Here is a 14411-nt window from a genome sequence, read left to right on the forward strand (position 1 = left end):
TATTGATTAACCTGTTTAATATCTTATAGTGACTGTACATATTTCCATGTTACGCATTGCTACAGTTAAGTGCAAAATCAAATTTTTCGAAGGGAACAATTTTCACTTATATGGCGGTTTTTATTATTTTGAGAACATAATTTCTCGCTAAATTCCAAATTTTGATTAAATTCATCGTCTACGTAAAGATTTAACCTTGAGTAATTTGACTGTCTCAAAATTGTGGTTTTTCGAAGATATCTGATAATTGGCATGTTCCTACACATTTGACGCACATAAACATTATTTCTGATTAAAACGCTGAGAAAGAGAGTTTCATGGAAACTAAGGTAGCTCAGATATATTCAATATACAGAACAAGGTCACATGATGACTGCATATTGACTTGTTTAGTTGGTCATTTATCTTTGTTTCTAATCTAAACCACTTATAATGCACCTCTTACACAGACCTTTTAAGATACTTTTAAATTACTGATTAAAAATCTGACAGCCTTTAAAACTTATAAGATAATCATTCAAATGAAACAGTTTTATTTTTTTTCACATTTTCGACTTTTAAAGGCCATATTGTAATTTTGATTAATGTTACATTGTTTCATTAGGCCTATATAGAAACCAAATTAAAAATGTTGTCATCGGATTTGTCGCTGGTATACTTTCAGAAACACATTTTTTTGGTTGTTGTTGGCATGCGCTCTCCTCACTGTAAATGATATCTAGCAGAATATTTTGGTGCACTATTTTATACGGACGTAACAGTGTACAAATGCTTAAAATCCAAGTCCCAGATTGTTCTAATACATACTACGCACACATCGTGTACAATATATCAATAATAGTTATTTCCCCTTAATGCAGAACTTTACGCCAATTTCTTCAAAGTTTACCAACGTTGCTACAATGTCGGACTTATTTCATTGAAAATCGGATGAAAAACATACTAATTTATTTTATAACATCAATTTACATTATTTTGGTAAGGGTAATTATGTATTGGTGCATATCACTTTTCTGTTTTCTATTTTTCCTGTCCAAATGATCAGCATTTGTATACGATAGTGGTTGGGGTAAGAAATTTACATTTTGAGTTGTGATCAGACCAGTTTAGATTTTAAGATTTTCCAATCCTCGAGTAGAACAATGTTAATGCGCGTTAATCTCTATTTCAGACTTTGATTGAGACTTTGTTTAAACAAATTTAGTAGTCATGTGCCTATCTTCAGGGAGTGTGACCTCATCAATTTCCCTATATGTTCTATATAAAGCCGCCATCTTGGTCTCGGAGGAGGGAATTTTCTTCGATAATTTTTTTTTTAATCAATTTAACGTAATTAAAACCGTCTGTTATTTTAATTAAACATTTGCATTGTGTATGTATAAGACAACAAAGGTGAATTACTATTATTTAATGTAGACAATATGGTCAGTCTGTTTTTTTTTAAAAAGAAAAAGATAAAATGCTAATTGACATTCCACAGTGTGAAAATAACATTTTTTTTTTAACTTAACAGCGATAGTTTAACGCTCATTTAGTCAATAATGTAAACATACTACAGCTATAAAACGACTGACGCACTGTATGACACAGAGAACGAAACGGTTCGCCAATTTAGTTTCTACATTTTAAACTTTCCATTTGCAAGTCAATTTAACCATTAAACTTATTTTTTATTATAACAAAGGTAAATCGTTCGATTTTAATGCGGTTGATAATTAATTTCGTCTTGATTTAGATTTAAGTCGTTATTTTGTGTGTTTTATAGAGATTCACCCGTTGTTCTAGTATAATTGCAACCAAGTAAAATACTAAATATAGCAACGAGTATCGGAAAACCCGAGGTTATAAATAGTACCCATATTAGGCGTGGGTTACCGCAGTTAGTAGATAAAACAGCGCGCCAACCCGTTCTCGTCGTTAAATGCCATGCTATTAAGTCAAAATTAACATTATTTAGGGGGTTTCTTGTATTATAACGAAGTGAAAAGTTACCTTTTATAAAAATTTCATAATTAAACCTCTCTTTATATCGAAATGAGAAATTATTCTATATGATTTATATTATTTAAATTACCACCAGTTGGACGATTTATGTTTACATTGAAATGTCACTGGCGCAGGCTTAATATTTTGAACAATCAATAGGTGTTCTTCATCAATTAATAACGTTTTCCGAATAATTCATGTTTATGTCACACGGAAAGAATAAAAGACTGGATAATTGGATAATCGACAAATATTTTACAGGTATGTAATGTTTTACATATTTGTTTGAGGTTTCAATCAAGATATGATCATTTTAATGTAGTTTTATACACTTAAAATGTTTATTTTACCCGCGGGATGGGCGTATGTGGGGCGGGAGTCTATATGTTTGTAACTGATATATTTAATTTAACAGGTAAAGTAGACGAAAGATATTCATATTTTATTTTCTAAAAGCTAAAAATGCATCGTGTTACGTTTTAATATCTTTTAGCCATAAGTGAGTTATTGAAACACATGCTGTAAATACCGTATTGTTCTCTTTTCAGAGCTGCTTAGAGGTTTAGTTGAAGGCGTATATTGGTGAGTGCGTTTTAAATAATAACATAATATAGGGTAGATTTTCTACGTTTATTTATATACTTATAGTGCACACATTTACATAAGATAATATGGGTAATAGTAGTAAAGGTTTTGTATACAAGTGCATTCACTCAATGTCACTAGACTTAATCCAGCTATTGAATTTCTTTGGAAAGTACTTCCATTTGACAAACAATTGCTTCTGTTTTCCTTTGCCTCTTGTCTTTAAAATTGTTTCAATCTTCCACATATGGTCCGGATCAATGTTCACCCTTTGCAGTTCGCTTTGATAGAAACTTCCTTTAATTTCTTCCTGCTGCATGTCAGATAACCTATATATAGGAAGAGTCCCTCTGTAGTAACGCTTGCTTATTTGAAATATCTCTCCGCTGTATGTTTGGTCATAAGCGCGAGTAAATATATCTTTCAAGTGTGTTACTCTTACAAAATCTCCGATCTTATACATGTAGCGTTTCTTCGTAGCTTTAGATATCTGTTTATGAGATGATTTGTGAGCAAAGTAGGTTGATAATCTGACTTCTTCTTCGTTAGCATGATTTACATCAGCTGGTGCCATTCCTATTGTTCTGTGCATTGTCTGGTTATAACTGTCGGCTATGTCCTCCAGGATTGGAATATAATTGTAATCATCCTTATACGTAAAGTAGCGAATGATTTTTGACTTTATGGTCAAGTTGGCCCTTTCTGCTATTGAACTCTTTGTTTCATTCTGTGTAGGTGAATATATGACGCCATGCTTCTTCATCAGCGTTTGTACGGGTATTGCTCTGAACTCCTGACCTAAAATTGAACATAAATATAATCAATTTCTAAAACACACACAGAATTTTATATAATTTTCTTGTCATACAAAATGTTTAGAGTATAGGAACATTACTACTTGTAATATGTACTTTTACATAAAACGGTGTTTCTTTAATATGATGTATTAGAAATCAATAAAACAAATACCTTTATCAGTAATAAGTCGTTTGGGAACCCGACCAGACTTTTTCAGAATGTCTTTGAATGCATCTGTTACATCTTGTCCAGTTTTTTGCTTCAGCGGTCTCAACCATACGTATTTGCTAAAGGTGTCGATTACAAGTAATATATATTTGAATTTTTTGTTCCATTTTTCAAATTTTTTCATGTCTATCAAATCTGCCATCCAAAGATCATCTTTTCCAGCGCTTACGACATGGTTTCTTTGAAATCGTCTTCGTACAGGCTTGTGTAGACTGTATGATTCTTGATTGTGCAAAAATTTTCTGATCTTGTGCATGCCAATATGATATTTTCCTTCATTTTTCACCACTTTGTACAGTTTTTGTGGTCCATTATAACTAGCTGGATGCGACGGATCAAAATAAATTTTCTTTAAATAGTCCTCCCACGGAGCCATGTCCGCACTATCCAAAGTCAACAACATAAATGAATTGAATGTCCACATGTTACTATATTTATTCAGTATCAGTTTCGTCTTCTTCGCTTTCATCATCTGTTTCTTCGTCCGACAATTCTGTCTCAAACAGTTCTTTAAAGTCAGACTTGTACTTTCGCAGCACACGCTTAATTGCCGATTGAGTGCTTACATTCTTCTGTGTCAATGAATGTATGTCTTGTAAAATCTTTTGATGGAGTGTACTGTTTTGAAGTGGCAGAATATACGAATCCAACAAATACTCGTATTTTGTGAAGAATGTGCGTTCATTATACGGCTGAATACGATCTTCTGTCATTTCATGTGCAGACTCCTTGTCTTCTCCGTCCTGTATAAACTGATTATACAATTTGTCGTACTTATCGTCGTTATAGTCTATAGCTTTTTCCCAGAGGGAAAGATATGCCTGATTTTCCCCAACGTCATGTTCCATTTCATCATCACTGCTGTCTTCTATTTTCTTCTTCTTTGGTTGTGTGCTATCGTTATTTTCTGCACACCACCCTCGTTTTACGTGTCTTTGCACGTCATGTGAGGAGTCAAACAAATGTCCACAATCGTCGCAAGCATTTGTATTTTCTGATTGCTGCTCGCCTTTTATACAATTCTGGTTCTGTTTTGTTATGTGATTGGTCAATTCAATTTGCCTTTCGGTTTTCCCTACCCTCCTTGTTACATCGTACTTCAATCTGTCATGTTCCAGTGTAAATGGTTTTAGGGTTTTCCCTACCCTCCTTGTTACATTGTACTTCAATCTGTCATGTTCCAGTGTAAATGGTTTTAGATCCACCAACAGATAGCCATAGGGCTGTTTTGTTGCTTTCTCAAACTTCTTCAAAAAGTAATCAGTTTTACCAGGGTACATCTGCCTCGCTAATGTGATCGTAGCCTGTTTATCTATTGGATTATTGAACAACACTAAGTAATGACAGTTTCTCCTCTGTGTCGGGTCCTTGCTGGCGTACAGATTTTGATTAATAGAAATCACTGACAAAGATCGGTGATGCGATCCCTCTGTGAATAAATCTGTGATTCTTTTGTCCTTTCCAGCCTCCAACATCATATCATCCAGTATCAATAAGTTGTTCAATTTCTGATCAAAAAAGTCATCGTCTTCAATATCCGACGGAATGCCTTGGTGAAACTCAACTCTTGGATAGATTTTTCTTTGAATTTCGGTATACATTGGCTGCCATCTCCTATACAACCAAACTGTCCTTTGTATCTGAGGACAGATCTTAGTGCTGTTATTCTGCAGCCAGTCCTTGACTAGTGTTGTCTTCCCGCAAGCCGTTGGACCTGAAACCATCATGGTAAACGGGTGTTGAAAGACTATATCCTCCGAGGCGTCAGTAGTTTTTTCTTGCGGCTCTGTTTTAAGTAGTTTTCCTTGCGAAGGCGGCGGTGGTATTTGCTGATGTGCGGGCGGCGTTAAGCCCTGCGGAGGCGGCGGTGGTATTTGCTGTTGTGCGGGCGGCGGTAAGCCATGTGACGGTGGCGTCCCCTGTGGCGGCGGCGGCATTTGCTGCTGTGCGGGCGACGGTAAGCCATGTGATGGCGGCGTACCCTGCGGCGGCGGCGGCGGCGGCGGCGGCGGCGACAGCGGATACGCTTCACTGCTCTGCGGATACACTTGACTGATTTCACGGTGTTTGTTTCTTTTGTGTCTCAACATAACATCTCTTCTCGAAAAGTCCTGGGTACAGACAGGACATGTTGCCGGATACATGTTGTTCCAATGCGGACTTAATCGCAAATAAGCCTTATTTTCTATTTTTGTGCTTTTTAAACCCTCATTCATAGACTGCCTTCTAAATTAACCAATTAAAATGCAAGAAAGAGTAGCCAATGAAAACGTCTTTTTAATGCCTGGATGGCCAGTAAAAAGTCTGCTATTCTGACCAATCAGATGCAATTTTCGGTAACCAATTAGATGTTGGAAATAATATTCACTCGTATATCTACAAATTAACTTAGCGAGTATTTCTTTCTATTTCCAGACGTCAAGCAGTCAACATGAAATTTTGTTGCCCCGAGTGTGATTACAAAACAGACAAAAAGAGCGAACTACTAAAACATCAGCGCTCTGCCAATCACTGGGAAAAGTTCAACTGTAATATATGTGGAAAAGTATTCACAAGGAAGGATAATTTAGACAGACATGTTTACAAGCACCGAAATGAAAACAGTTTTCATTGCTCAGAATGCGGATGTGCATTTAGTCGGGAAGACAATCTTTTCAGACATTTGCGAGACAAACATCAAGTTGGTGGCGGTCGTAAGCGGGCAGGAACATCCACTTCAGAAGCATCAGCTCCAAAAATTAGAAAACTTACTAATGCCAAGGAATACTACAATCTGCGTAAAGTCAACGAAAGGATAATAAAAAAGTTTAGGACCAAATCATCGACATACAAGGCCACATTCAAGAACTTGGAAGTTGTGGAATTACAAGACATTTTAACTACGTTACAGGCATTGTTTTCTTCCATATTTAACGATATCACAAAAGGGAGTAAGTCAAATGATCTCGTTCGAATTGTTGTGCAAAGTCCAACATTGGATTACCCTATAGTTATTCCATTTGGACCTGTAACAACCTTAACTGCTGATCGTTTCCTTCAGGAAGTGGAACGTGTTTTACAATCAAATGAGGATTTTGTTATCAATGAGAGTTTGGAATTCGAAATAACATTGGTAGACATGCCAAGCGGCGGTGCTCAAAAACGGTGCAAATTTGTGAACAATGACAGATTTTTACTGGAAAAGAAATGTATTATTCGGATTAAAAACTCGGACAGTATATGTTGTGCAAGGGCCATAGTAACAGCAAAGGCCAGAATTGATAAACATGAAAAGTGGGAGAGCATTAGAAAAAGTTACGAACCGCAGGGTGACCTAGCTAGAGCTTTACATAAAGCTGCCAATGTAAAGGAAGGCCATTGTGGAATAGAAGAAATCAAACAATTTCAAACAGTACTGGCGGGATACCAGCTACACGTTCTCTCTAAAGAACATTTTAATGCTATGATTTTTACTGGACCAGAAGCGGAAAACAAAATATATTTATATTATCACGAGGCCCATTACGATGTCATCACGTCAATGTCCGCGTTTTTGACACGAAATTACTTCTGCACCACATGTAATAGAGGGTACGACCATAAAGACAAACACGTTTGTAACAACATCTGCTCTTCTTGCCGAAAAGTACACGAGAAGAATGACTTGGACGAGTGGATGCATTGCCAAATATGTAACAGATACTTTCAGGGACAGGAGTGCTTTGATCTCCACGCAACGATTACCTATAAAGGTAATTCAACCTGTAAGACTTATTACAGGTGCGCTGAATGTAGTACGACAATCAACAGAAAAATGCATAAGAAAGACCACGTATGCGGGGAGCGATATTGTGACACTTGCAAAATCTTCGTCAGTGAAACGCATCAATGTTTTATGATGCCTGAAGAAACGGCGGATGATACGTCAATGTCAATTGAAGAAGAACTTATAAACGAGGAGGAAACTGCTAAAACGTTCATCTTCTTCGATTTTGAGTGCACACAAGAGGACATGGTAGCCTGTCGTAAAGGATATCTTCCCGACTCATCTGGAATTTGTTCCAACTGCAGCAAAACAATGTGTGGTTCTCTCGAGCACAAGCCCAACCTGTGTGTGGCTCACAAAGTATGTACAAAATGTATACAGCACGATATCACCAACACAAGCCAATGTAACAACTGTGCTAAAAATGAACATATTTTCAAAGGTAGCTCGACCTTAGACGACTTTTGCTTGTGGCTCTTTTCAGAAGATAATTTTAATACCACAGTGATTTGTCATAACTTTCAAGGATATGACTCATATCCTATTCTTCAGTATCTATACCGAAATGCCATCGTTCCTAAGATTGTTCCAAATGGAGCAAAAGTGATGAGTCTTGTTGTAGAGTCATGCAAGGTTAGAATGATTGATTCAATCAATTTTATACCCATGGCACTGGCGAAACTACCAGCTATGTTTGGCATTGAAGAATTGAAAAAGGGTTACTTTCCACACCTCTACAATCGAATGGAAAACCAAGGAGCAGTGCTTGATTGCTTACCAGATGTACAATATTACAACTACGACTCGATGAAGCCATCAGACAGAGAAATATTCTTGAAATGGTATGAAGAAAACAAAGACAAGCCATTTAACTTTCAGTCGGAATTGTTGGAGTACTGTAGATCTGACGTAGATATACTTAGACGAGGTTGTATAACCTTTCGGGATAACTTCATGAGCATAACAAACATTGATCCATTCGAGCAATGTATTACAATAGCCTCTGCGTGTAATTTAGTTTTTAGAACTAACTTTTTAGAACAAGATTCTATCGGCATTATTCCACATCACGGATATAAACCGGAACAAATGCAATCAGTTAAAGCGTTGCAGTGGATTAAATACCTGTCGCATACCCAAGGTCACCAGATTCAACATGCCAGGAACGGTGGTGAAAAGTGCTTAGGGCCATACATGGTTGATGGTTACTACGAGACTATCGGGGGCGAAAAGGTCGTATTAGAATTTCATGGAGATTTTTGGCACGGAAATCCGACAAAGAACTCCAATTCTACAGTGAATCCGGTGAGAAAACTAACCATGGGTGAACTCTACCAGAGGACACTTGATAAGAAGAAATACTTGGAGGAAAATGGCTATACGTATGTATCAATATGGGAGTCAGAATTTGACCAGCAGTTAATCGGAGATCCTGTAATGGCTGAATTTATCAAAAACTGTCAAATTATAACACCTTTGCAGCCGAGAGACGCGTTCTTTGGAGGACGTACAGAAGCATTTACACTCTACAAAGAAGCTTCATCGGTAGAAACAATCCAGTACTACGATGTCACGTCTCTTTATCCTTTCATTAACAAAACCGGAAAAGTACCATCGGGTCATCCTATCATCATCACAGAAAATTTTGAAAGTCTTCAAAACTATGAAGGCCTGATTAAATGCAAAGTCATTCCACCACGTCAGCTGTTTCACCCTGTTCTACCATGCAAAGTCAACGGCAAGTTGTTATTTCATCTATGTAAATCGTGCGCAGACGTTAAGAATGAAGGTACGTGTACTCATACAGATGAACAACGGTCTTTTGTAGGAACGTGGGTGACAGATGAACTAAAGAAAGCCATTGAAAAAGGCTATCAAATCGCGAACATCTATGAAGTCTGGCACTTTGAGAACGTGTCGCAATACGATCCCAATACTATGAAAGGAGGCGTATTTGCTGAGTATGTAAATACCTTCTTGAAACTGAAGCAGGAAGCTAGCGGTTGGCCATCGTGGTGTACAACAAAAGAACTAAAACAGAAGTATATTACACAATACCATGAAAAGGAGGGTATCTGGCTTGATTATGAAAACATACAAAAAAATTCCGGCATGAGAGCCTTAGCAAAGTTGATGCTGAATTCGTTTTGGGGTAAATTTGGACAACGTTCAAACATGTCACAAGTTGAAATCATCGACGATCCTGCCGTATATTTCGATAAATTGACCAGTGAAAAAGAAGACGTCACCTGTGTTAATTATGTTTCAGACGACCTGGTTGAAATGAGATGGAAATATAAAGACGATTTTGTGGACACTAACGCAAAAACAAATGTCATTATAGCTGCTTATACGACTGCCCAAGCCCGTCTAAAACTGTACAGTTACTTAGAGCCTTTAGCTGAAAGGGCATTGTACGCGGACACAGATTCGGTTATATTTGCCACAAAGGAGGGTGAATGGGTGCCTTCCCTAGGTGATTATCTCGGCGATCTTACTGACGAAGTTTCAGGAAACGCTATAATAACTTTCATTACTGGAGGTCCAAAAAACTATGCATTTCGCTTAAAAAAGCCGGATGAATCTGGAAAACAAACACATTGTAAAATGAGAGGAATCACACTCAGTTACAGAAATTTACAAACGATCAATTTCGATGTAATGAAGACAATGGTACTTGATAGTTCCAAAGAATCAATAACAGTCAAGGATCTTTTCAAAATTAGTAGAGACAGAAATAGTACAAAACTTTTAACTATGTCACAAAACAAAGATTACAGACTAGTGTTTGACAAGCGAGTCATTCGTGAAAACTATATGTCTTATCCATATGGATTTTAACTGATATAAAGACAATATTGCTTGTACAGAACATTGGCAAAAAAGACTATTTCCCTGTTGGACAGTGAACAATGTGTTTATTGATTGAGTGGATTAAGTGTTATTGTAAATAATAGGTTCAATGTTATGCAATTAAAAATTATGAAGTATATTGAACTTTTTTCTATGTAAATAGTTTTCATATATATTGTACATTAAGATGTTATAGTTGTGTATCATAGTCCTAATAAAAAGAATATAAACTGTATGCTGTTTCTTATTGAACTGTGTCTTAACATTGATCAACTATACGACTGTACATGTATACACTTGTAACAGAACCGTTACAGTTGGTATTATGTTTATATGGCCCTTGCATCAACCGATATAAGCATACTATATAGAACCTAGACACAACAGCCTACCATACCGGGTGGACATGTACTGTTACTAGTACATTTGGATGGCCCTATTAGCATTCTATATCATGTACGTGTTGCGTGATTGATCTACTTTTGATCTAATTTTAAAACGCATTTCATCAAAACTCCACTCTAATAGCAATTCAATTAACCAAGCAATTAAAAGCCATAAAACATGTAGCGTAGCATTGTTTTACGGTATTGATAACGTCACGCTTTGAATATACTGAAAGTTTCCTCCTCTGAACATTCCCTCCTCCGAGACCAAGATGGCGGCTTTATATAGAACATATAGGGAAAATGATGACGTCACACTCCCTGAAGATAGGCACATGACTACTAAATTTAATCCGTTTAGAAAGTTTAAAGTTAGAACAAAATGCTGTCCATAAGACAGCATGATCGACTTTTCTAAGTGCTGGATTCTGAATTAGAGCTTTGCCAGTAAAAGGGGCATAATAATCAAAAGGTTTGAAAGTAACACACCTATTGGACGCTATATAAAACTTAAACAAAAATATTTTAAGTTAAAAAGGGGCATAACTCTGTCAATATTAAATCAGAGTTATGGGGATGTTTCTCCTGGTGTAGATTTTGACAGTACAAAACTGTTTTTTAAGTTTCAGCTCGAAAGCTTTAATAGTAATAGGGATATTTGACTTTCTCAAAAGCTTCGAAATGTCGAGCGAAAAATGCTACATTATTGTATATTACATATTTTCTAACAGCATTTTCAAAAGCAACATTATTATATTACATTGTACTCAATGCAAATGTTATCACCTTTTCTCACGAGTTCGCTTTGCTGTGCGATTGCAAGTCAAATTTTCTCAATCCCTGGAGAATTATTCTTAATGTAAAATGGCCTTACATTCTAGTTTAAGGTTTTTATTAGTCAATCGAGAGCCAAATCAAGACAAATATATTTCTTCGCTCTTCGCTCGCTCCTGATTTTCTGAAAAGCTATAAAAGTATTTAAATTATTTTTGCGCTCGCCTCCTCAGTTTTTGCTAAAAGATCAAATAAAAAAATAAAAGGTCCGATGAACAACTTTTCAAATTTGGTGTGGCCTTATCAAAATTTTGCCTGTAATTGTTACCGTTGAAACTATTTTCATACATGCATGTACAAATTTATTTATTTTATGGATGATATTCTTTTTTTTTGTTTCTTTAAATCAGTTTTTCCATTTGGTTTCCAAGTTTCTTGTTGTGACTTTGATAAAAAGTTACTTTTCAATTCTCATATATTTTGTATTAAAATGCTGTTAATCAAGTGATTTCAAATTGGCCTTGTTATTTGTCCAGGGGTTTCGTACTGGCCCAAGACCGAAGGCTGCGGGCCAATACGACTGTCATGGACAAATAACTAGGCCAATATTAAATCACTTAATTAATGATGATATCATTATTCAACTTATAAATTCTTGCTCAAACAAGACAAGAATTAAGCCACTTACGCATATTCGTATCAAATTATTAAAGCATTATTGTTTAAACCCTGATTTTCTGAAAACATACTCATTTAATCTATCAAAACAGATAGGTTTGTGAGTAGATAAGTGTGGTTGATTTTACAGATATTGTGATACATCGATTCCTCGATTGAATCAGCTATCATGGAAACTTACCACATTTACTTATTATAATAATAATACTCTTATGATGTTATGAGTAATGATTTTCATGTTATTTCCATGCAGGCTGTAGGTAACGAGACACAAAATTGTACACATATGTGTTGATCAAGTTACACAAACGACCAAGCACATACTATTCTCCCAACGCCTCGTTTTGTTCTTATCCAAAATTGTTACAGCTGACATCGTGTTTGTTTTTCCATGTATGATCCTTTTCCCAGTTTGTGAATCGCTATTGTAATTGCACAAATAATCCAAGTATCAAAATGCATGTTTAAAATCAGTGACATCCTTTTAATTAATCCCAGTTTGGCAGCATGTTCTATATCTTAAAAAACGACATAAAAAATTTTGACAGGAACATATTTTGAAAAATGAACTGCCGAAGCTTCCTATTCTACAGTATCGTTATCATTTACACAGATTTACACTGCATCGTACGTCCGCTCAGTCACAGTTAGTAATTAACGTTGCATTTATCCGAGTATAGAATCGATGAGAATTTGCGCAAAATGTGAAAACTATTACAAATATATACAAAAATGAAGTATTTCAAAATTCTAGCGGAAGTAACTTCTCCGTATTGGCACTCTCACTAGACTCAGTCAAAATGCTTGTGTCCCTTATTGGTTCTGTTTTTTGTTTTTTTTTGTTTTTTTTTTCGTATTGACCCTGATTTTCTCATATTGGCTCAGTTGAGTTTGATATTAGCCCAGTCTATGTCATATAACTTATATAATTTACCTTATATTGTGTCCAATATTTCATAGTTGAATAATACATGTAATTATAAAACTGATATAAATTGTTTATTTTCTTTCCTCTTGACATGTAAACGTCCCTCTTAGGTAATGCTTCTCATCTATTACAGCGTGTCAAGCAGTTCCGAATCATAAGCAGTTCCAGATTATTTCAATTTTATTCTTCACATGTTGCCAATGAAACAAAATGTTTTATCCCTTGAATGTCCCTTAGTTTAAGAAATAATTTCACAAACTTTTTTAGAAGTTGGGTGTCATGTTGTTCTTTCAGGGGAGATAAATGTTAAAAAAGTGTGATTCTGAACTACTTGAATTGAAATGCAGGGTTAACTATTTATTATTACCATCATTGTAAGTTACTTTGTCCAACAGACGTTCAAAAGCAAGCAACTGTCCTAACTTTTTCCAAGTAATAGTCCTGCATTACATAATCATTAAGTACATAATTGGGAGATTACTAAAATGATGTATTTCAACAGTACAAGTTACAAGATATGTCGTTTCTGTATGGTTAATATAGTGATGTTAGTCAACAAATTTAAAAGTGACACTCAATTGACGCTTTAAATTCACAACATAGATCTGAATGATTATAGAAAAGAAAAATTATAATGCTGTGTGATAAAGATCTTATTTTTTGTCTTTTTATTTTGTCAGCCTTTACGGAACATGGCTGATCGTGAATTTTTGCATTGTTTTGTACACGGCTTCAATATTTTGATATTCTACACAATTATGTGGATGCTGCTAATGTATCTGTTATAGAAATACTGTTTGAGAGGTGATTTTGCAATAAGTCATCAGTTTTTGTAAAGGCTAAATAGCTCCAAAGCATAATTCTTTATGTTGATCTTTACATAGCCTAAGGCCTGGTTTATATTTCAGTTAAAGCCTGACATCCGAGAGCTTCAGAGCAATGTATAATGGCGACCAATATGCTGAAAAAGAGGGAAAGAACGATCTGTTTGTTACTTTGCACTAGGTTTACGTTATTGACGTTGTTGATTTTAAAATGTTGCCTTACTGTAAGGAATGTGGTGGACAAATGTATCCGATGGATCTACATACAATATATTATCGAACTACATGTAATTTTGATCTATTGGGGAAACATTCAAGATTTTACGTGTTAAATAAGTGTGGAACATTTTAATTGACTTACTTTTTAGCTCATCTGTCACATAGTGACAAGGTGAGCTTTTGTGATCACCCTTCGTCCGTCGTCAGTCCGTCCGTCTGTCCGTTCGTCCGTCCGTGCGTCCGTCAACAATTTCTTGTCTGCACGATAGTGGTTTCATTTATGATTTTATTTTAACCAAACTTGCACACAACTTGTATCACCATAAGATCTCGGTTCCTTTTTTGAACTGACCAGATCCCATTATGGGTTCTAGAGTTATGGCCCCTGAAAGGGCCAAAATTAGCTA

At 35.8% G+C, this 14411-nt stretch overlaps 2 protein-coding genes across 3 annotated transcripts; one reads left to right on the forward strand and one right to left on the reverse strand.

Annotated features, from left to right (window-relative positions):
- The first annotated feature begins 1714 nt into the window (after nt 1–1714).
- On the forward strand, nt 1715–10637 carry LOC123564310 (uncharacterized). Of its 2 annotated transcripts, XM_053529638.1 has the most exons (3): nt 1715–2247; nt 2535–2568; nt 6013–10637. In XM_053529638.1, the coding sequence occupies exon 3, from the start codon at nt 6029–6031 to the stop codon at nt 10181–10183; it is 4155 nt and encodes a 1384-aa protein (XP_053385613.1). In that variant the 5' UTR covers nt 1715–2247; nt 2535–2568; nt 6013–6028; the 3' UTR covers nt 10184–10637. The 2 variants fall into 2 exon arrangements, with proteins under 2 accessions (XP_053385613.1, XP_053385615.1); XM_053529640.1 differs by lacking the exon at nt 2535–2568.
- LOC123538220 (uncharacterized) lies at nt 2696–4560 on the reverse strand. The gene is made up of 2 exons (XM_045322187.2): nt 3541–4560; nt 2696–3369 (listed from the first exon to the last, which is right to left on the reverse strand). The coding sequence occupies exons 1-2, from the start codon at nt 4067–4069 to the stop codon at nt 2696–2698; spliced, it is 1203 nt and encodes a 400-aa protein (XP_045178122.2). The 5' UTR covers nt 4070–4560.
- Nucleotides 10638–14411: the final 3774 nt, after the last annotated feature.

Source organism: Mercenaria mercenaria, chromosome 18 (assembly GCF_021730395.1).
Source record: "Mercenaria mercenaria strain notata chromosome 18, MADL_Memer_1, whole genome shotgun sequence".
Taxonomy (NCBI): Eukaryota; Metazoa; Mollusca; class Bivalvia; order Venerida; family Veneridae; genus Mercenaria; species Mercenaria mercenaria.